General features: G+C 39.0%; 1 protein-coding gene across 1 annotated transcript in view; it reads left to right on the top strand.

Annotated features, from left to right (window-relative positions):
• Window positions 1-23,385, top strand: part of NPSR1 (neuropeptide S receptor 1) — a 136,778-nt gene that overhangs the window by 25,184 nt on the left and 88,209 nt on the right. Inside the window, exon 2 of the mRNA XM_010988076.3 lies at window positions 3,307-3,439. Coding sequence (XP_010986378.2) covers window positions 3,307-3,439 — 133 coding nt within the window. The remainder of the gene's footprint in view (window positions 1-3,306; window positions 3,440-23,385) is intronic.

Here is a 23,385-nt window from a genome sequence, read left to right as displayed (position 1 = left end):
GGTGCAAATGGTAAGGTGGAGAGCAGATAAGCTGCCTGAGGGCAGGGCAGGCAGGCTCACTTATTCTCTCTGTAAACTAAGAGTCTCTCTGGAGAATCAGGGATGGGGGCCGACCCCCAGGGAATCCCAGAACAGAAGGACTCAGTCCAGAACCTGGGGCTGGGGCAGATTTCTGTGGGAAGTTCACCAAACGTCACAGACTTCAAGGAGGAGACTGGTGGCCAGCTGTTTTCTCCCAGCTAAATGGATGTGGGCAGCCGGGCAGGCCCCAGGATGGTGCAGGTGAAGACAGGGGTCTCAGCGAGGAAAACAGTTCTGTATCCACTGCCTTCCTGACACCCTCCCATTCCCTGCAGAGTACCACACCTCCTCCTTTGTCTGCTTCCAGACACAGCTCTCTCCCCTCTCTCCATAGAGATCTGAATTTCTGATCTGACAAACATCGCAAGCACTCTAACTTTTCCCTTCCTTCTTCCTCTGAGGCTGAAAGACTTCAGCAGAGATTGACTTAGTACAGGTTGAGTTGGAAATAAACTACCCTCCACCCCCACCCAAGCTGAGAAAATTTACTGGATGTGATACAGTGTTTTGTAATTCAAAAAAAAAAAAGGAATTACTTTAAGGCATTGAAATGCTTCTCCCTAGGAAACAGATTTCCTAAGAGAAACAGGAGAAAATCTTGGAAAATCTCTCATTTGCATTCTCAGCAGGGCTGGAAAGGACTATGCAGACCCCTACCTGCCACACCACCTGCTCTAGGGGCTCCTTGATCTCTTTTGAACCATGAATACCCCCAGGACACCATCCTCTTCCCTGACAGCACACTAGGTTAGGACCATGTCCCAGTACATATACAGATGCCTCGTGTAGCGCCCGCATCATCTATCAGCACCTAGTGTCTACGAGACCTCCTGCTAAGAGAGAATTCCAATCCTAGTTTCTTAGGTTGGTCCTCAAGTTGCTCTGCAGTTTTAAAACGTAAGTCCTCCAAGTTCAGACCACTTATTTATGTCCTACCACCTACACACCACTTGCTGAATGGGGAACATCAGTCTGGTACTTAAAGCCTTCCCCTGCTGTACCTGCTCCTGACAGCACTGTTGTCCATGGGTCTCAAAGGAGAGAATTCCCTTAGAAAAATTCATTCCCTCACTCCATACAGAATAGCCCTTTTCATAATGATTACTTTCCATTCATGATGATTTTTCCGTGCCACCCAGATCTTGTGCTAGAGAAATGAATGAGTCATCCAGAAAAATGTGACCCTTCTCATCCGAAAAGGACCAGAGAAAGAGTATATGGCCTGATACTGAGCAAAGAAGACTCTGCCCTCCAAAAGGGAGATGATGTAAGCATGCTGGAGGTGAGGTATCTGACACCTGTGCCCTTCAAAGCAGCAGAGGTCATCAACCCTGTGGTCCTCCCCCTCCAGTTGTGCACCTACCCTCCCCCTAGCACCACCCCAATGCCTATCCTCCCTGACTTCCACCATTCTGCAGCTGTAAGGCCCTAACTTTCATCAGGGCCTCAGGAACCCATTTGTAAATCTGAGATGGAGAACTTTAATATCAGCTTGATATATATTTGCTATGGATGTGTGTGTGTGTTTGTGTGTGTACATACTTCTAAGGTATAATTCAAAGGACTGGAAGGATATACAATGTAATCAAAATGATGTTTACTTTCTGAGAGAGGGGAAAAGATGGAGGATGGAAGCCAGAGGGGATTTGAGTTTTATCTGAGTTGTTTTCAAAGAAGAAAGTATTGGTCTGTTATTGTATGATTTAAAATTAATTTAGTATAAGAAAAAGTGCTGCCATGATGTCTCAGGTACTCAGGGAGGGTGTCAGTCAGGGTTCTTCACAGAAAACAGAACCAACAGAAAGATGGTAGATTGACCGATCGATCAATAGATAATATTATATTATATTGAAAGAGAGAGAGACTTATTTTAGGAAATCTGTTCACATGATTGTGGGGGCTGGCAAGTCTGAGATCCTTAAAGGAGGGTAGCAGGCTGGAAACTCAGGCACAATTTCTGTGTTCTCCAAGGATTTCTTGAGGAAGAATTCCTTCTTTGGAAAACCTCAGCTTTTGCTCTTAAGACTCTCAACTCACTGGATGAGATCCACCCAACTTATAGAGGGTAAACTGCTTTATTTAAGGTCGAGTGGTGGCAGATGTAACCCCATCTACGAAGTGCCTTCACAGCAACCGTCATACACCATGGTTTGACAGAACCACCGAGTGCAGAGCCTGGCCGGATCCACACATACCATTTTACCATCACAAGGGGTTTCTCCAGGTTCTTCCTATCATCTCCTCCAAACAGCAGAAGCACTTTGAATTCCAGTCTTAGACGTGTGCATCTTACCAGGATTCTGCCCAAACCTTCTGGGCTGAAGTCTCTTGGCTTCCAGTTTTGGACTCGCCGCTGGATCCCCTTGGCTTCATATTTACCCACCGCCCAGCCCTGCCCCAGCCCTGCGTCCAGCCTATCCCAGTGCCCTGGGCCTCTGCTTATTTTGGGCTATGGACTTGAAACATATGAAAAGCTCCATTTGAAGAAATCATGGAAAATTTTTTATGGAGGGCTTGGCATTTTCAATGAATAGCATTCCTGCTTTTTTTTTTTTTTCATTTTACTAATTCTATGTTATTCAGTGGAACTTTAATATTATAAAATTCTGTCAAAGGAAAAAGAGTAAGATAACCCATAATCACACTCCCCTAAAATAACCACTCTTAATATTTTAGTATACTTCAGTCTTTTTCTTACATGTATAATTTTGCGGAGTTGTAATCACCCCCAATATACAATTTTATCATGTTTTCCCACTTACCATTATATTATAAGCACTTTTAATGTTGCCACCTAATTGTCATGCCTGTCATTGTTAATAGCTACATAATAGCTCAGTGAATTGAAGTGCTTTATTTACTTAAGTATCCTGTTATCTTTAAACAATTTCCAATTTCCTCTGACAATGAATATGCACATCTTTGGGATTATAGTGTTCTTTTTCACACCTTGAATTCTTTCCTATAAATTTAAAATGGCTCGGTCAAAGAATTCCACATATACTGTTTTTGTCTTGACATACATTTCCAAATTGACTTTTTTAAAGGTTGCATCAGTTTACACTGCTGCTGGTGTAAATAAGGACCATTGTGTCTTTGTTCTCTTGAAAGTCGAGCTTCACAGGTGGGGACAGGAGACCAACACCAAAGCCTGAGACTTGCATTCTGTAAAAGCACCCTGGTCCTCACTGGTACATTGGTTTTGTATTGCTTTGTTTCTCACAGACGGAGCAGTTGATAACCCTGTGGGTCCTCTTTGTTTTCACCATTGTTGGAAATGCCATCGTGCTGTTCTCTACATGGAGGAGGAAGAGGAAGTCAAGAATGACCTTCTTCGTGACTCACCTGGCCATCGCAGGTAAGTAACTGCAGGTGCGAGAGGAATACGCTGGGTGCAAAATTCCTCTGGCTCCTAGCTTTCAATTATTTTACCAACAGAATCGGTGTACTGTCAGTCTAAAACTCAACTGCAAATTTGGGAGTAATTTCTATAGGGTTATAAAACCCAAATTTGAATTTCTCTTCCAGCAAATATAGCATATTTAAATTTTTACAAGATTCCAATATAAAAATAACTCTCTATACAACAAACTTGAAAATACCATTATCAGTGCTACCAAAGGGTTCTGTAGGCTTCCACTTTCCCTATACACAGTAGCCTCCATAGTTCACTAAGGTGATAATACCATATCATACCATATTATGAGCTTAAAGAATATATCCCAGTCTCTATTCAATAATAAATGTGAAGTCTCAAGGACTTTGCGTATTTCAGTCTGTGAGCACTGCTTTTGAAATGTGAGTGATGTGTTACACCCCTGCTGGGCATAGTATAAGGATCATACCCTGGATTAAGATGGTTAAATGTGGATTTGGAGACTGGCTAGTACCATTGAAGAGTGAATACATCATACCTAGACAGGGCATGATGAAATATTCTCAAATTTAAAAATGATCTGTGAAAGAAATACCCCCACATAGAAGAGTAGAGTCCAAATGGGTAGGGCTCATGTTCAAAAGGAAAACAGTACCAAGGAGAGAGTTTTATTCCACAGGCCAGAGAAGAGAGTGGGCAGATGGAATTCCCAGAGGGTCTAGCCCAAGACAGCCATGGAGTCCTGAGCTCTGGGAACAAGATAATTGTCATATGAGGTTAACTTGAATCTGACTATAGGGCAAATTCAAAAAAAAGAAAAAAATTGTAAGTGTTAAGTGCTAACAAGGAGCAATGGTTGATGACTATTAGAAAGGGCTATTAGAGGGAACCTTAATTCAAAAACACACATGCACCCCAATATTCACAGCAGCACTATTTACAATAGTTAAGACATGGAAACAACCTAAATGTCCATTGACAGATGACTGGATAAAGAAGTTGTGGTATGTTTATACAATGGAATACTACTCAGCCATAAAAAGAAATATGCCATTTGCAGCAACATGGATGAAACTGGAGATTGTCATTCTAAGTGAAGTAAGCCAGAAAGAGAAAGAAAAATACCACATGATATCACTCTTACATGGAATCTAAAAAAAAAAGACAAACTTATTTACAAAACAGAAACAGACTCACAGAATAGAAAACAAACTTATGGTTACCAGTGGGGGGAAGTGGGTAGGAAGCAATAAATTGGGAGTTCTAGATTTGCAGGTACTGACTAATATACATAAAATAGATAAACAACAAGTTTATACTATATAGCACAGGGAGCTATATTCAATATCTTATAGTCACCTATGGTAAAAAAAAGAATATGAAAATGAATATATATATGTTTCTATATGACTGAAGTATTATGCTATATGCCAGAAATTGATACAACACTGTAAACTGACTGTACTTCAATAAAAAAAAAATTTTTAAAGAAAAAAGGAAGGGCTGTTAGGTACATTTCAACCTGTGCTGTGCTCTCAGTTGCAGTAATGGCAGCAGAAGGTTCTTGGGAGTTTAGTCTTGAGCCACAATATATGAAAAATATGACACATTAACTTCCAAAAGAACCTTAGCCTTTCATTGTTGGTAGCTTGAAATCCCCACCCCCCCTTAACAAAGTGTAGGAGGCCCATTTGCTTGAGCTGGCCTACTGTGGCCAGGGTGAAAAACAAGGGCACTACTGAGATATATAGAGATGGTAAAAGGAGCCTGAGTCACAGAAGTGGGACTTGTGATGGAAGGAAACTCCTTCAGTCTTTCCCCATTTTTCACTCCTAGGATTGTAGCCATAAAGGGTAATTAGGATTATTTAGCAAATACTAAGAGGAAGAAATCCCTGGATTAGGGTGTAGTAATTTACTTTTTTATTAATTTTTTTTTCAAGTACAGTGTTGTAACCCACATTCTTTGGAACCATGTGTTCTTTCAGAGTGAAAGAATTCAGAGGTGGCAAGGATATCAGCTTAGAAGTTAAAGTGTTGTCCAGAATAATCAATAAATGAATAATGGCAATTTTACTATCTGTTGTCAAAGAGAAAAGTTGTGTTTTCTATTTGAATCCATAGTCTGCTATATCAATCTGGACTTAATTTCTCATGAATGTTCTAGATAGTCTATATTTTATTTGTTTATTCCCTCGAGGAAAAAAATTTAAGGAGTCAGATCAGGAGCATTTCACGTGAAGAATTCTTGGAGAGAGAAGCTTTGCTTAGGGTCTGAAGTTGGCCTAACTTCTTATGTAAGATGTTAAAATTTCCTTCATAGATCTTTCACCATGATCTTAGATCCTTCACTGAGGGAGTTGAGAATACATATGCACATATATAAAGTTTACTCAGGTAATACCTAAAGGATCCTGTCCTTTGAGATAATTTATATAAATTTGATTTGAGTCCCCTACCCTATGTTCATGTCCTCCTCAAGATTTTTTCAAATTTTTTGGACTTAACTTTTTACTCATCACTTCTGGGTTTTGCTTCCTAACTCTGCTAAACTCTTGCTCTCGTTTCACAGGCATCTCAGTTTCCCTAATCTTTTTTTTTGAGGGGTTGAGGAAGTGGCCAATGTCACCGAACACAAATTTCACCCATTTCAGACTTTCCTACTTCAAATCCTTTTGGGGAGGCATGAGGAATTTATATAAAGGCAGACAATGTTAGTGGTTCCAAGTTTTGGAAAGGGCCAGATTTGGCAACATTTTCAGTTTTCTATTTTATTCAACATCCCAAGTGGATATATGATCTTTTAACACATCTATTCTTCTATCACCTACTGTACAAAATTACTCTTTAAAATACACAAAAATGTTCACAAACTCACCTCTTTGGATGGATATTTTGCTTTGCCAGTATTTTAGGTTATTCAGATTTGGGTTTGACTCTCAGCAATTCTACTTCCTAGCTCTGTGGCTTCTGGAAAGTGATTTATTTTCTCTGATTATCAGTTTCCTAATCCAAAAAGTAAAGATACCTCTCAGAGTTGTGGAGAGGATTGAATGAGATAATAGTTATGAAGTACCTAAGACAGTGTAATGTACATAGTAATTGTTCAATAAATGCTAGATGTTAATGCTACCACCATAGTTGTTCCATTCATTGAAATAAAATGAATGAAATGATTAATTTTGAATCCTTTGAGTCACTTGCTAAAGAGTGAGTCTTCCAAAAGGCCTGAAGTTCACTGCATCCCTCAACTAATTTATTCTTTTATTCAAGACAATGTACTTTGCTCCTTTGTGTCTTTGACTCTCTGGTGTTGCCTTGAAGGATGACCAGATTCTTTCATATAAACATATTTTTAAATCATCAGATTCAGCTGACATCATCAGTGACACACATATGCTCTTCTGATGGAGAAAAATAAGCTCTAACTGTTATTGTTGGATAAGGCAATATTAATGCCCTTCATTAAAAAATAGTTTCCATCATGACTCACCTCCTGAGAACAGCCTCCTACTTACATACCTTTATCCTTGAGTGACTCTTTGAGGAACATTTTGATTTCCATTTGGTTTCTTACTCATTTTGTTGGTGAATCAACTGGAATTAGATTCAGCTGCATATCTATAAAATCCAGATAATGGTAGCTTAGGTTTACAAGGATTTATTTTTACTGTATGTAAAGAATTCCGGAGATAGGCAGTCTAGGGCTCGTATTGTGTTTCCTTATCATTGGGGACCCAACCTCCTCTATATCTCCACTCTATTAAAGGATTTTCATCCTGATGGTTGGCTCATGGTATGGATGGCTCTTGGTTCAAGATGGCTGCTAGAACTCCTGCCATTACTCCCCAATTCTAGTCAGCAGAAAAGAAGAGGGGAGGAAGGACAAGAGGGGCCCATACCAGGTATTCATCCTCTAAACTGGCATTCTTGGAACTCCCACCCATTAGTTTTTGCTTGCATTTCATTTGCCATCTCTAATGAAGAAAGAGCTGGTGAATGTTTTTATTTGTTTATTGTTAACCCACTGGCCAGAATAAAATCAGGTTTCTTTTTCTAAGGAAGAATGAGAGAGTAGAGGTAAGTCGCAGTCTCTGGCGTAGCTGGTCTTCCGTTCTTTAGCTTCCTTTGAGAATGCAGAAGTTTAGACAGCGAATCTGTTTGACCACCCACTCCCCTGCTTTGAAGATGCTTCCTCCAGAGTGTCATTCTGTCTTTTTCTGACCTTTTATCTTGGCGGGCCAGCACTTTGCACGTTGTCCAAACATGCAGTGACCCATTGGATGACTGTCTCATTAAGTATTAAACTCCTATTGTTGACTATTTATATCCCCACTCCCCAGTCTTTGGCTATTATCAGCAATCCTGCAATGAATAGTCTCACAATTACATCTTGTGAGAATTCTTTATTATTTACTTAAGAAAGTTTATAGAAGTGAACTTACTGCATCAAAGGAAGACACTTTTTTGACTTTCATAATTGGTCGATGTTCTTTTAGGTCACCCAGGACAAAAAGATGATGGAAAATGTCATAGGACAAATGCTCTAGAAGACATCAACACAGATCCACATTAAGTCTTGTTTAAAAAGGACCCTGAAACCCAAAGTTTGTTTTCTATGTCTGAGAAAACAAACTCATGGTTACCTAGGGGGAAAGGGGACGAGGAGGGATAAATAAGGAGTTTGGGATTAAACATATACACACTACTATATTTAAAATAGATAAACAACAAGGACCTACTGTATAGCACACAGAACTATATCTAATACCTTGTAATAACTTATAATGAAAAAGAATCTGAAAAAGAATATATATATAGCTAAATCACTTTGCTTTATACCTGAAACTAACACAGCATTGTAAATCAACTGTAGTTCAATTTAAAAAAAAAAAAAAGGACCTTGAAAACAAAAGCTTTATTGGCTTGCAATAGTTACAGAAACTATGACCAGTTCTTTGAGCACAAGGATTCCTTGTTCATCTCTTAATGTTCAGCCTGCACCCACTCAAGTATAATTGGCTTATTTTAAAAAAGAGCATTTTCTTCTATCCTAGCTAGTGTATCAGAGAAGAAGTCACACCTAATTTGTCTTTTTTTCCCCACAGTAACTATAGCAGCGCTCATGTATTTATGAAAACAAAGCACACATCATCAGACATTTGAATGGAAGAATTGTCTTAATTTTGCATCTGTATATTTTAACTCACTTCCTTCTTCTCCATATTTCTGACCCCTTCAAAAAAAAAATCTTACCTAATTCTTCTTTAGACCTTCCATTAGGAATTTTGACTTTAGGTTTAGTCTTGAGAATGGAAAGAACCAGAAGACCTTGAAACTGCTATTTTGGCACATTCTGCAATTTTTAGCACTTTCATTTTGACTATTTTCTGGATGACTTTAATGCCTGTTTATATTTTATGAGCTAAAGTGCCAATTAAAATTTATTAGTCATTTATCATCTTCAAGACTGACTTGTCTCTTTTTATTCAAATGCAATAAAGAAGGGGAGCTAATGAGAGTAACTCGCATTGAATGTTCAACCAAGGAAAGATAGAAAACATTTTTTGGCACATATTCAAATAACTTTCTTCTTCTGATAGGACCAAATCTTCTCATATTGGTGGAAATTAGCTTTGTCTCAAAGCACTTCCTGGAGAGCAATTTATTAATAAACTAAGGAATGTGCCACCCTCAAAACCTTCCTGTTAATTATCTGACAGCAGGGAAAATTGAGAGGTTCAGCAAGGGAGATGAGACCAGGAAGAGTGAGGTGTTCAATGCCTTACATGAAGTTCACTATCACTTTCCAATGCTGATTTCATCCACTTTTTCCCTGGGTTTTTGAGTTGCATACTCTGTTCATTTATTTTAATTCTGTACATTCAATTATTTTTTTATTTTTTTCAGCTATATTGAGATAAAATTGATGTAGACTGTGTATAAGCTTAACGCACACAAAGTAATGATATATGTATATATTACAAAATGATTATTGCAATCCAAATTGATTATTGCAAGACTGAATTTTTTCTGAATTCATAAACCTTATGAGATAATTCTTACTGTTTTTATTTTCCAAATATTTTAGTATTGAATTTATTTCCTCTTTCACACAATAACCATTTAGTAGTTTTGAGCTATTTTTATTTTTAATTTCTAGATGAGTTTATTTTTCTTTAACATTTTATAATTCACATTTCATTTTATTGTTTTGCAGTCAAAGGATAGTTTTAGAAGGATTCCTGTTCTTTGGAATTTACTAAAACTATCTTTGAGGTATAACATGTAATCATTTGTTTTGAAAAGTACTTAATGTATACTAGAAAATAGGACCTAATAATTAAAGTTGTGGAAATAAAAAAAAAAAAGAGCACCCAAATGAGAAAAAGCAATGGCTGTTTATTTAGAGCTTGCTATAGCAAGGAAGTCAGCCACTTATTTGTGTTGGCAGAGACTTAAATGTAGGCAGAGGAGTGGAAAAGCCTTATAATGGCAAAAAAGGGAAGACTTCAGCTGTGCCCTGATTGGAGGCTGTTGGCTTGGGAAGCTGTAGGCAGGCTACTTAGAAGCACAGCGTCCTCTGTGATTGGTTAGCACTGCATGTTTGGCTTTCTCTGGTTGGTCCTATGTGGGAAGCAGAGTCAGCTATTAACTAGGGAAGCTGTCAGTCATTAATCAAGTGCTGGCTATTTGGGGCAGATCATTACAGCAGTTACTGTTTGGCTTTCAGGACTAGTTGCTGCAGATAGTAAGTTGGCTTCCTAAGCTAGTTGCTACAGGTTGTGGAGCAGAGTTCCATTGTCCATATGTATATGGTCTCCCAATGTATTCTTTGCACTTATCTTTCTGAATTTTCCCTTATTAATTAATAAATCAAATTTCCTCTATTTGCATATATGTATGTCATGCTTATTTGATACGTCATGGGTGACTAAAAGTGTTGTCAAAAACTTTCATGCTTTCTCTCATTTTTTCCTAATATTTTTTATCAATATTTATTTATAAATTTTGACATTTTGTTATTTGGTTCCTAAAGGCTCATGACTAATATATCTTTTTTTTTAACATTTTTTATTGATTTATAAGCATTTTACAATGTTGTGTCAATTTCCACTGTTCCTCACAATTTTTCAGTCATACATGGACATATACACACTCATTGTCACATTTTTTTCTCTGTTAGTTACCATAACGTTTTGTGTATATTTCCCTGTGCTATACAGTATAATCTTGTTTATCTATTCTACAATTTTGAAATCCCAGTCTATCCCTTCCCACCCTCCACCCCCCTGGCAACCATAAGTCTGTATTCTCTGTCTATGATTCTATTTCTGTTCTGTATTTACGCTTTGTTTTTGTTTGTTTGTTTGTTTGTTTGTTTTTTAGATTCCACATATGAGCGATCTCATATGGTATTTTTCTTTCTCTTTCTGGCTTACTTCGCTTAGAATGACATTCTCCAGGAGCATCCATGTTGCTGCAAATGGCGTTATGTTGTCGGTTTTTATGGCTGAGTAGTATTCCATTGTATAAATATACCACTTCTTCTTTATCCAGTCACCTGTTGATGGACATTTAGGCTGTTTCCATGTTTTGGCTATTGTAAATAGTGCTGCTATGAACATTGGGGTGCAGGTGTCATCCTGAAGTTGGGTTCCTTCTGGATACAAGCCCAGGAGTGGGATTCCTGGGTCATATGGTAAGTCTATTCCTAGTCTTTTGAGGAATCTCCACACTGTTTTCCATAGTGGCTGCACCAAACTGCATTCCCACCAGCAGTGTAGGAGGGTTCCCCTTTCTCCACAGCCTCTCCAGCATTTGTCATTTGTGGACTTTTGAATGACGGCCATTCTGACTGGTGTGAGGTGATACCTCATTGTAGTTTTATTTGCATTTCTCTGATAATTAGTGATATTGAGCATTTTTTCATGTGCCTTTTGATCATTTGTATGTCTTCCTTGGAGAACTGCTTGTTTAGGTCTTCTGCCCATTTTTGGATTGGGTTGTTTATTTTTTTCTTATTGAGTCATATGAGCTGCTTATATATTCTGGAGATCAAGCCTTTGTCGGTTTCATTTGCAAAAATTTTCTCCCATTCCGTAGGCTATCTTCTTGTTTTACTTATGGTTTCCTTTGCTGTGAAGAAGCTTGTAAGTTTCATTAGGTCCCATTTGTTTATTCTTGCTTTTATTTCTACTAGGAGAAAATTTTTGAAATGTATGTCAGATAATGTTTTGCCTATGTTTTCCTCTAGGAGGTTTATTGTATCTTGTCTTATGTTTAAGTCTTTGATCCATTTTGAGTTGATTTTTGTATATGGTGTGTGTAAGGGAGTGTTCTAGCTTCATTGTTTTACATGCTGCTGTCCAGTTTTCCCAACACCATTTGCTGAAGAGACTGTCTTTATTCCATTGTATATTCTTGCCTCCTTTGTCGAAGATTAGTCGACCAAAAGTTTGTAGATTCATTTCTGGGCTCTCTATTCTGTTCCATTGGTCTAAATGTCTGTTTTGGTACCAATAGCATGCTGTCTTAATGACTGCAGCTCTATAGTATTGTCTGAAGTCTGGGAGAGTTATTCCTCCAGCCTCTTTCTTTCTCTTCAGTAATGCTTTGGCAATTCTAGGTCTTTGATGGTTCCATATAAATTTTTATTATGATTTGTTCTAGTTCTGTGAAATATGTCCTGGGTAATTGGATAGGGATTGCATTAAATCTGTAGAGTGCCTTGGGCAGTGTGACCATTTTAACAATATTGATTCTTCCAATCCAAGAGCATGGGATATCTTTCCATTTTTTAAAGTCTTCTTTAATTTTCTTCATCAATGGTTTATTGTTCTCTGTGTATAATTCTTTCACCTCCTTGGTTAGATTCATTCCCAGATATTTTATTACTTTGGGTGCTATTTTAAAGGGGATTGTTTCTTTACTTTCTTTTTCTGTTGATTCATCATTAGTGTAAAGAAATGCAACTGATTTTTGAACGTTAATTTTGTAACCTGCTACCTTGCTGAATTCTTCAATCAGCTCTAGTAGTTTTTGTGTGGACCTTTTAGGATTTTCTATATATAGTAACATGTCATCGGCATATAGTGACACTTTTACCTCTTCTTTTCCAATTTGGATCCCTTTTATTTCTCTCTCTTGCCTGATTGCTGTAGCTAGGACTTCCAGGACTATGTTGAATAGGAGTGGTGATAGTGGGCATCCTTGTCTTGTCCCAGATTTTAGTGGGAAGCTTTTGAGTTTTTCACCATTGAGTACTATGCTGGCCTGGCTGTAGGTTTGTCATATATAGCTTTTATTATGTTGAGATATGTTCCCTCTATACCCACTTTGGCGAGAGTTTTTATCATAAATGGGTGCTGAATTTTATAATATATCTTTAATATAGTTTTAAGTGGTTAATATTATACACATGCACACACACAATCCTTCTGGTTTCACGTATCAATTTGCTTAAATTTTACTTATGGGATATTAATATTAAATAAATCTATTTACTTTCTATTGCATTTGTTTTCTAAGCAGTCGATTAAGCATTTTAATAAAGTCTCATTTAAAAATATATTTATTGCGTTTGCCTTCTGCTTTGTGACTATACTTGCAGTAGTTATCAACAAGTATTTCTATGTTGGGATGTTTCAGTGCTCACCAGCGTTGGCTTCCCCATTCTTGGCTTCTTTATTTTGACAGAGCTTCTAGTTTTCTGGAGCACTTTGAGTAACAACTTTTCCCCTTTCAGGATGGGTTCAGCAGTCTCAAGCACCTGGCATTAATGAAAAAAACTTTCTCTTGCTCTTCCAACAATGACTATATATGTGGAAATCTTGAATTCACAACTCAAATCGCCATAGGTGTTGTTCCATTGACTCCTGGCATTTCATGTTACAAAAGAGGTCTAAAGTCAGCCTGGAATTTCTTCCTTTATAGCTTATCAAATTTTTTATTTTGTTTCTATACTTTTTTTTTCTTAGAGGAGTCATACTTTTGCCTGGTTATATCTATTTATTGATCTGTTAGATCATTTCTGCTTTTGGTCTGCAGATTAAAGTGATTTCTTAGCTCATTTTACATACATCTGAATATTGATTATCTTCTGTTTGTTCTGGTGTGATGTTCCAGAACACTAACTACCCACATGTAACTCTGGTCCTTCTCTCCCATCATTTAGATATCTTGGTCTTATTCTTCTACATTTGGAAAAAATATTAAAACTTTTTCTAATCATTGATTTAATTTTGATTAGCAGTGTTAACTCTACTTTTTAATGTTCCTAAAGCATATTAAAAGTTGCTTTCCCTATGAGCAGTTTCAAAACATTCATTCTTTATATTATCTAGTGCCTTTCTATTGCCATCAGCTTCTCAGTATTTCTCTTTTCACAACTTACCTAATGTCTTATTATCTCATTGTTCACCTTTTATGCCATAATGTCAGTTTTTCTAAAATGTAACAAGAACGCAAAACACACTGCTTAATATTTAAGGTACGTTTCCTGAACTAAAGGGATTTTTTGAATGTACATTTTTTTTCCTGACTTTTGTGTGCTCTTTTCTGCTTAATGTTATAAAAGCTCTCTACGCTATGACTCACTCAACCCACCAAAAGTTGCTTAGTTGGCTAATGTGTGAATAAATGTGCATGCCTTTATCTAGATTATTCCTACAGTGGCTGCACAATACCATCATTGTTTCCTGCTCTGAGAAGAGATGGTCTATGTTTGTAAAGAAATCAGTTTCTCTTGAGCAGGAAAAGAAAGTATTGTCCTATCACTATAGGAATAATTTAACTAAAAGGAATGGACTCTTATCCTAGGAAAGCTTTTTTCTCCTTTAGAGAAATTGGATTTTTTTGTTGTTGTTCCTCTCTTTGCTCCACCAGTAGCACACGTGTGACCCGTGAAGTGCACTTAACCTAAGATGTTGTTTTCTCATCTCTGAAATGAAGGGGTTCTCTGGATGATCTTAAGAGACCAGAAGGGATCCGGTTCTAACAGTCCTGTGCTTCTAAGTAGAAATTTCCAGTTGTAGAAATTGAGGGGAATTTTTACATCTTCGGATGTCTGCTAACTAAACAACTTTTGTTATAATGAGAACAGGTCACCTTTATGAATTAGCTCTGTTGCTTAATAATGGTGGTTTCTGGCTCCTGGTCCACACAGAAGGAATGTGGCCAATGGAATGTAATAATAATAGTAACAGTATAAGGTTGACTCACTCCTCTGTTGTTTTCTGCATCACTGGGCTTCCCAGATCAACACACTACAATTCCTTTTGTGGCTTATTCATTCCTTCCTTCCTTCATCAATCAACAAATCTTATTAAGCACTCACTATGGTGAGGTTTGGGTCTAGGTACTAAGGTCACAGTGGTTATAAGTTATATTTGAAACAATAAAGCAACAAAGGGAACAATCTGCTTTGGTCATGCAAAGTTCATTGGCAGAATAAGCCTTGGGCTTGATTTGATTTAGCAATTCAGGAACGCCAGCCAGGATCCTGTCTCTGACGTGGTAGACAGCATCACTCTCAGCCTTGCTCCTTGTCCTGGTTATAGGATGCTGTATTCATTTACCAGGGTTGCCATAACAATTACCCATTGCAGCCTGGGTGGCTTAAACAGCAGAAATTAATTTTCTCACATTCTGGAGGCTAGAAGTCCAAGATGAAGATGATGGCAAGTTTGGTTTCTTCTTCTGAGGCCTCTCTTTTTGGCTCGGTGAAGGGGAAGTCTTCCTGTCCAGCTCTGCCATCTTCATAGGACATGAGAGCTCCCCCTTCTGGCCTCCCAACTCCATTTTAATTGAGGTTTCTATTTATCAGTTTTTAGGCTTCATTTGATCTTTCCTCAGTGTGTGTGAATGTCTGTGTCCTAATCTCCTGTTCTTTTAAGAACACTAGTCAGATGGATTAGGTCTCATGCACATGACCTCATCTTATCTTAATTACTTTTTTAAGGGCCCTATTTCCAAATACTCTCACATTCTGAAGTTCTGGGAGTTAGGACTTCACCAAATACATTTGGGATGGGAGGCACAATCCCACTCATACTAATGACTCCCGTGGAACTCCTGTCCACGTGCGTGCAGATTGTGACTTCTCGAAGCTTTCTGAGAACTGCAGGAAGGCACCCTTCCCAGCAGTGCTTAGCAAACCTCTACCTGCCCTTCACCAACCTAACTTGAGCTAGATGCTCATATTTGAACTAATCAGTGTGAACAAGACATACAGTTACATCGATGAGCCCAGACTTAAGTCAAATGTCCCACTCCTAGGGATTCAGCTTTTCCCGAAGCACACAGTCTGAGGGGCTGGGATGGGTATTTGAACTAAGAGCCAGTGCTTACCTAAAGAAGTAGATGTGGGAGAGGTAATCTTAGACAAATGGTAGGGGGGAAAAGACTGAGTCCTAATCCTCAGGAGCTTCTATTTAGGGGAGGGGGAAAGGTTTTTCTCAGAGCTTCAAGACTGGAGCTGCTGGACAGTTAATGCCTGGATTCCAGAGCAGGGCAGAATATACCACTGCCCAAGAGCCTTCTGAATATCTTTGAAGAGTAAAAATATTAAAACACCACCTGAGAAAAGTAATATTTATGAAGTTATAAAGTCAGCCTATTCCATTCAACTCAGGGGAAGTTACACAGATCAGCTAAACTGCTGTTGTGTTTGTCTCCCTGATATTCATAGAGGAGGGTGAGTTTCCAAATGGATATTGACAAACATCATCTCTTTCAACTTTATACCAGCCTTGTGAGATAAATATTCCCATTTTCCAAATGAGGATAGCGAGGCTCAGAGAGTGTAAGTGGCCTGGCATAATCCTTGAGTGTCTTTTGTCCTCCACCATCACCCCTCCGTAGTGTGAGGGAAGCAAGAAAAAGGAACATGGAGTTTCAGGGGTGTCATTTTCCCCAAGAGGCTTGAGAGCCACCAAGCATCTGTTCAAGGGGTCACCCTTGGAGGATTTCCCAGCATAGAGTGACTCAGTATACAGACAGACACCACTACAACTCTGTCCTGTGCAACCCTGTTCTTGGCTCAGCAATGATCAGCTCCATCCTGGATGATCTCTGCCAAAATGTGTAACATTAAAAATTGTTGCCTGTCTCTAATTTTAATAATTAAGGAAGTTTTACAACTTTAGTGACTTTCAGTTCAGTTTTCTTTGGCTTACTGCTTCTTGGGCAATAACAGTGTGATCATTGTTTTAAAGACAAAGCTTGGACGTGATCTATGACCAACTTCTTCCTCCATTATAATATCATTGCATGCCTCTAAATGCCTTAGGTTTTTATACAATTGGGTCACTGTCTCAAAATTCAAGAAATCAACACTTGTGTTTAATGTATGTCCTGATAGCAGACTTTTTCGGCCAATCCACTTCACAATGCTCTGACTCATGCTGCCAACTCCTCATTTGATATGTCTAAAAATGCCCTTCTTCAAGTACAGCTTTCTGCACCTCAGTTGATGCCTGCACATCTTTGCAGTTGCTTAGAATAAATATGAAGTAAGCCTAGATTCCTCCTTCTCTCACACCACACATCCAATTCATCAGAAAGTCATCTGATTTAAAAATACATAAATGTCTGAAATTCAGCCTCTTCTTGCCGTCTCTATTGCTTCCACTCTGTTCTGAGCTTTCTTCATCTCCTCCTTGGTTCCTGCAACATCCTCCTACTAGGTCTTCCTGCTTCTACAATTGCCTCCCTGTAGTCTGCGCCAAGGATGGCGAACTATAGTCCATAAGTCAAACTCTGCCAACCACCTATTTTTGTAAATAAAGTTTTATTGCAACATAGACAGGGCCATTTGTTTACATATTGTCTATGGCTACTTGTGTACTAAAATAGCATAAAAATGAACAGATGAGACACAGATTGTATGGCCCACAAAGTCTAAAATATTTACTATCTGATCCTTTAAAGAGAAAGTTTTCTGGCCTCTGGAATACTCTCAACTTCGCAAACTAAAAGGTCCTTTTTGAAATAAAAATCAGATCACGAGATACCTCTGCTCACACCTCTCCTAGAACTCCCCATTTTACCAGGAGTAAAATCCAAAAAGTTTTATGAAGGCCTTTAAGGTTTTATGATCTTGCTTTTCCATTACCTCTCTGACTTCTTCTCCCACTGCTATCTCCCTCATTCACTCTCCTCCAGCCCAGAGGACCCCTTGCTGTTCTTCCAACATGCCAGGCACAATCCTACCTCAGGGCCTTTGCACACGCTGTACCTTTTGCTTAGAGAGCTTTTTCCCCAGATGTCTGCGTGGCCCACTGTCTCATGTTCTTCAAATCTTTGCTCAAGTATCAGTTTCGTATGGGAGCTTTCCCTGACTAACCTAATTAATACAGCCTACCAGACCAAGACCCTAGAAGTCCTGAGACTTCCTGCACTCTCTTCTATTTTTCCTTTCTTTTTTCATAGCAATTATTACATTCTACTATACAATAATTTATTTATGTATTGGGTTTATTGTTTGCCTAACTCCCTAAAATATAGGGCAGGGATCTTTATTCTACAAGAACCTAGAAAAGGACCTGGACACAGAGTAATCATTCAATAAATATTTGTTGAGAAAATGAATTAACAAATGAAAAATGAATATAATATATTTACAGGTCTTAACACTCTGCTAAGCACAATGGGGAAATACACACATACACCCCCCCCCCCAATATGTGACATGTTCCTTTACCTCAAGAATTCATCATCACATACACAGTTGAAGGAATTCAGGAAAAGTATAATGGAATGTAATTAGCACTAAAATGACTAGTATAGCCAAATGTACAGAGTAGATTAGAGCAAAAGAGGACAAAGTAGGACAGAGGTGTCTAGGAAGGCTTCGTGGAACACCATGAACAGCTCCCAGAAAAGTGGAGAGAATTAATCAGACTGAATTAACCAGTTGGTGGCAGGAGGAACTCGCAGCATTTCATATCAAGGGCACAGCATCAACAAAGCCAGGGAGATGGGGAAAAATAGTCCTCACCACACCTGCCGCCCAGCGAATTCTCAGTCAGCCCTAGCTCAACAATCCAGTGTTGAAGTTTTAATCTCCCTCCATCAATCATCAATCAGTCAGTTAATCAACGGGCCATTGAGAAGCTTGGTCTAATCCTCCTGGACAGTCAGTGAAGAGAAGGCAAGCTATGGAAGGAAACATGGAGCCTTCTGGAAGACACCTGGTCAGGCAGTGCTGGAAAAGTACAGGTGAGGGGCAGTGGTTAGTCGAGCCTCTTTGCATGTGGATGTAGGAAATCCTGGTGAGCATTCCGGAAGCCCCAACCCCAGGACGTGAAAGAGAGGGAAAGAAGGTATCCTTTTAATAGTTAAATTTACTAAACCAATCCATGAGGGGAAAAGGCAGAGTCTTCTAGATCCACAGAAATAGTTACTTTACTATAATTTAATCAGTGATATGCAATCCTCTCAATAGGTAATATGATAATGTAATATGCCATAATACGTGTATGTATATATTATATGTATAGATATACATATAATAGAGACATATCTATTTTATATATAGATTATATATAGGTATATATTTATTCTATGTATATCCAAACATTAGATATACACATTATATAATATATATCTTTTTGTAACTGTGTATTTAATATATACAGAAATTATATAATAAATAATGTACAGAATACAGTTTATAATACATAGATACATTATATCATATATAGAGAGGTACATATTTATCTGTATGTCTGCATATCACATATCATATCATGTATATCTGTAGAGATCTATAAATTCAAAGAGACTGACAATTTGAAATTTTTTAATAAAAAGAGAGAAATTATGGAATTAGTTGTCTACTACTGGCCAAGAGAGATGTCCTAAGTCAGGTCACTAGCGTGGTGTTCTGTCCTTTGAATCAAGGACATGTCATCAGGCCTCACCATGATTATGTATCCATTTGATCAATCAAAGCTCACTGAGCATCTACTATGTACCAAGCTGATGCTAAGTGTCAGGGATTGGGATCAAGTGGTGAGCAAAACAGGCAGCGTGCCTGGCCCAGTGGAACAGAAGTGGGTGCAGATTTTAAACACATGCTGGTCGAGAGGGTCTGAGGGTGTCTCTAAGACCAGCCACCAGTTCTTGTTCTGATTGTGTGATCATGACACCACCCTCTGATGACTACTTAAGCCTCTCAGACAGACTGTTATCAGAAAACTGTGAGTTTTTTGGAGAAGTAGCTGCGGATTAGAAGCCTAATTTCTGGACCAGCTGTGCCAAGGACAAAACCGCAGACCCTGGCAAGTTCACCACCAGAAAGGCACTCTGTAAGCCTCCTGGGGACCAGCACACAGAGGTACCTTTCTGTTGGCTACCCACCCTGCTTCAAAAGACATTTTTTTCTTGAGCTTTTTTTCTTTCTCCCATTTACATCACCTCTTTCTCTTTATCCCCCTCCAAGTCTTCCCCTAAATAAGCCTGCCTTGATGTATCTTGAGTTCATTTTGCCAGCTTCTCTGTTGTTAATTGATGTTTTCACTGCCTCTCTCTAGATTTTGCTTTGTATCACAGCCTGCATTCCCCAGAACTGTTTTTTTCCATTTACTTCCAGGTCACATTTGGCCACTGAGGGGTACAGACATGAGATCTGGAAGACAGATGAGGAGAAATCAGTTTCCCCAGTGGCAGGTCTGACAGAGCATAAGCAGGTGGCAAACACGGGATTAGCATTAGCACCTTCTAAGCAAGTTCTTGGAAATTACTTGCTTTCCTGGTGCTTTCAAAGATTCTAGAAGTTTGCAGACTCCTGGTAAGCTCCTGCAAACTACCTGCTTTGATGCTGCAGGCAACTAAGTTCATCTGCAGTAGCTTTGTCGCCATTCAAGTGATTTTTGATTTTATGAACTCAAGTGAAAGCTTCCCTGAGCCTTCCAAAGTCTTATCTAAAATCTTTCTTACTTGGAAAACCTAGAAAGGCTACTTCCTGGCCAAACCTGAAAAGCCCAGGAGGTTTGTGTAAGGACTGTTCTTAGTTATTTTTGACACTCTCCTCAAGATCCTTAGCCTAAATATACAATGGCCTCCCTTCAATGAGAGGAGTGAAAGCAAAGGAAGAGAGGAAAGAAATCCACTGTGAATTACCTATTCCTAGATTCCACTATGAGTAACTCAAGTGCCCTTTATACTTCCTATGTTGAAGTCTCAAAGACTATGAATAATCAGAAGCTTGAAAAGAATTCCTTTAGCCAAGAAGAGAAAGATCTTTCTATCTGGCCTGGTATTAGATAACTGAGATGCTCTCCTTGGCCTGCAGCGTGATTCAGTGGGGGAAATACTAATTTGGGGTCTACTGTGCACAAGACCCTCTGGTAGGCCCAGTAGGGAAGAGTGAAGTTAGTAGGAAATTGTCTTTCACTGGGGGGCTTCCGTATAGCAAGAAGAAATCAAAGTTGTTCATCTAAATGACACAAGGCCAGGGAGAATGTCATGAAAAAAAAAAATCCTTAAAAGCAAGAGCTAAGAGGATTTCAAAGAAGGTGAAATTATATTCTCATAAAAGAAATCAGAAAGGCCTTTCTGGAAGAGATGGATCTTCAGTGATGGGCAGTTTCCCCAAAGGGATAGGCTGGGAGCTGTTCTGGCCCAGAAAACAGGATGTCAAGAGGTATGCGCTGTTCTCGGAAGATGGCAAACAGGCTTGCTTGGCTAGAAAACAGGGGCTCCACAAAGGCGTGAGTGGGTTTATAAATTTATGCACTAGAGGCACCTCATAGCTTCCAAGGCTAGTGGTTCTTATCATTGAGCAGATAATCAACTACAAAAGCGTTACCAAAAAAAAAAAAAATTATGTTCAGGCCCATCCCGAACATCGGATTTAATTGGTCTTGGGCCAAATCAAGGCGTTAGTAGTTTTTCAAAGTCCCCAGGTGATTTCAATATGTACCCAAGGTTGAGAAACACTAAGAAGATGCCCATGAAATGCCCAGCACAGATCCTGCCCACGAAATGTTAGCATTTAGTCTCTGCTCTCTTTGTCGGGAAATCTGAGACTTAAGCCCAGGCTTCTTGGAAAGGCATCCCTTCCATTGCCCCCAGCAGCCTGGAAGTGGTGGATGAGACCATACTGCACACTTCTTGGCACTGGCCGAACATTCCAGTCAATGAGGACTTTGCAAAAGTACTGATGCCTGGTCCTAGCCTGACCAGTGAAATCAGCATCTCTGACGTGGGACCCAGGCATCAGCATTTTCCCCATTAATTATTCTACAAACATCCACCACACACTCTGCTTTCTATTTCCCCACTGTAATTGATTTGTAGTTCTTTACGCCATTTCAGTTTTCACAATATGCCTAGTATTACAGCAGCTTGTTATATATTATCTCTTCCACTGCACTGTGAACCACCGGAGATCACTGTTTTGTTTCATATTGTTTTTATACATTTTCTTCCCCCTTGCACTCAGAGCCCACCTGAGTTCTAACCTATAGTATATATTTAAATGATATTAATTTGTTGTCTAAGGCCACAGATACCCATCTGAAACTCTTCAACTTCTCCAGTCTACTTTTTCACTTGCATTCCTTGTCGTATTTTCTTCTGTTGTTGTTTTGTTATGTCCTTATTTCACACTGTAGCCAAAGTGATCTTTTCAAAATTCAGCTCCATTATTGAAGTTGGTTGGTGGGTATAATATGGACAATGATATGGTTAGCATGCGTGTTACTTACAATGTTTGGTCTATTTTTTGTGTAGGTGAGAAGGCACCCACAACTTATAAAGGTCCAGAGTGATTAAAAAATGTACCCAAGGTTAAGAATCACTGTTCTAGGGGTAGGCTGAGGTCAGACTGAAGAAGCCTGGGACCAACTCTAGGAGTTGGAGTGTAATAAATTAGGCAACTGAGTCATCACTGAAGTCTTTGAGCAGAGGTGCAACTGAACTGGAGATGTGTTTAAGTGTGCAAGCCAAAACGCAGCATGTGGATATAAGAAGGAGACTTAATTACTTCTGAGAGAGTCCTTTATTCATTTCTCAAAGGATGTATGTAATCATCTCAGTTCTGTTTCCAGTTTCCTTCCTTCTATAATTATTTTTTTCTCCATTCACTTGCCCTGATAGCCTTTTACTCATTTGAGCATCTGTCAAAAGGCCACATTTCAGTATATTAATTCTCTAGCCGAATGTTACAGCTTGACTTCCCATCTGCTAGTTTTATTAAAATATAAATGGAAAAAAACCCTCTACATTATCTAGGAGACCCATGTGAGCAGCCTGGCCCCATTAGCTGTTGTCTGCAGTAGAGATGGATTACAAGCGGGCGTGATCTTAAGGACACAGCTCTTTGGTGGTTGTTAAAAGAGACCAGACTGGGCAGGGAGGGTGCCTCGCTGATCAGTAACTACCATCGCTGGTCCCCACAGCAAATAGAATTTCAATTGTCAGAACCATCCTAGTGGAACAATAGAGTACAACTGTGAATTTAATAATCTAGAAGCCAAGGACAAGGTTTCATTTTTCTGAATGAATTTGCATCTCTTGAAGGAGTTAGCATATTGCTAGTTTTGCTAGCACTGTCTTGTGATGTGGGGACCAATGCCCAAAAACATTCTAGAGAGAAGATAAGGAAATGAGGTTAAAATATCAGCTGGAGCAGCCTCTGAATTCCTCCTTTGTAGCCCACCTTCACCCCTACCCCAAATTAAAACTTCTAGAAGAAAAAAAAAACATGTATTTTTAAAAATTAATAATTTATCTCAAAGGCAGAAGGTGAAATCTTCAGGGGCCAGAAATAAAGAGCAAATCCTTAGATGGGAAGGCTGGGGGAGCGGGAGCCCTGCAGAACACAGTGGGAGTCGAGATGTGACGTTTAGCTTCTATTTCCCACATCTCTGAGGGGAGGTCAGGGCTCCAGGACAAGGGCAGGGAACTGGGCTCCCTGAA

This window comes from Camelus dromedarius, chromosome 7, assembly GCF_036321535.1.
Source record: "Camelus dromedarius isolate mCamDro1 chromosome 7, mCamDro1.pat, whole genome shotgun sequence".
NCBI lineage: Eukaryota > Metazoa > Chordata > Mammalia > Artiodactyla > Camelidae > Camelus > Camelus dromedarius.
This window is presented reverse-complemented; position numbering and strand designations above follow the sequence as displayed.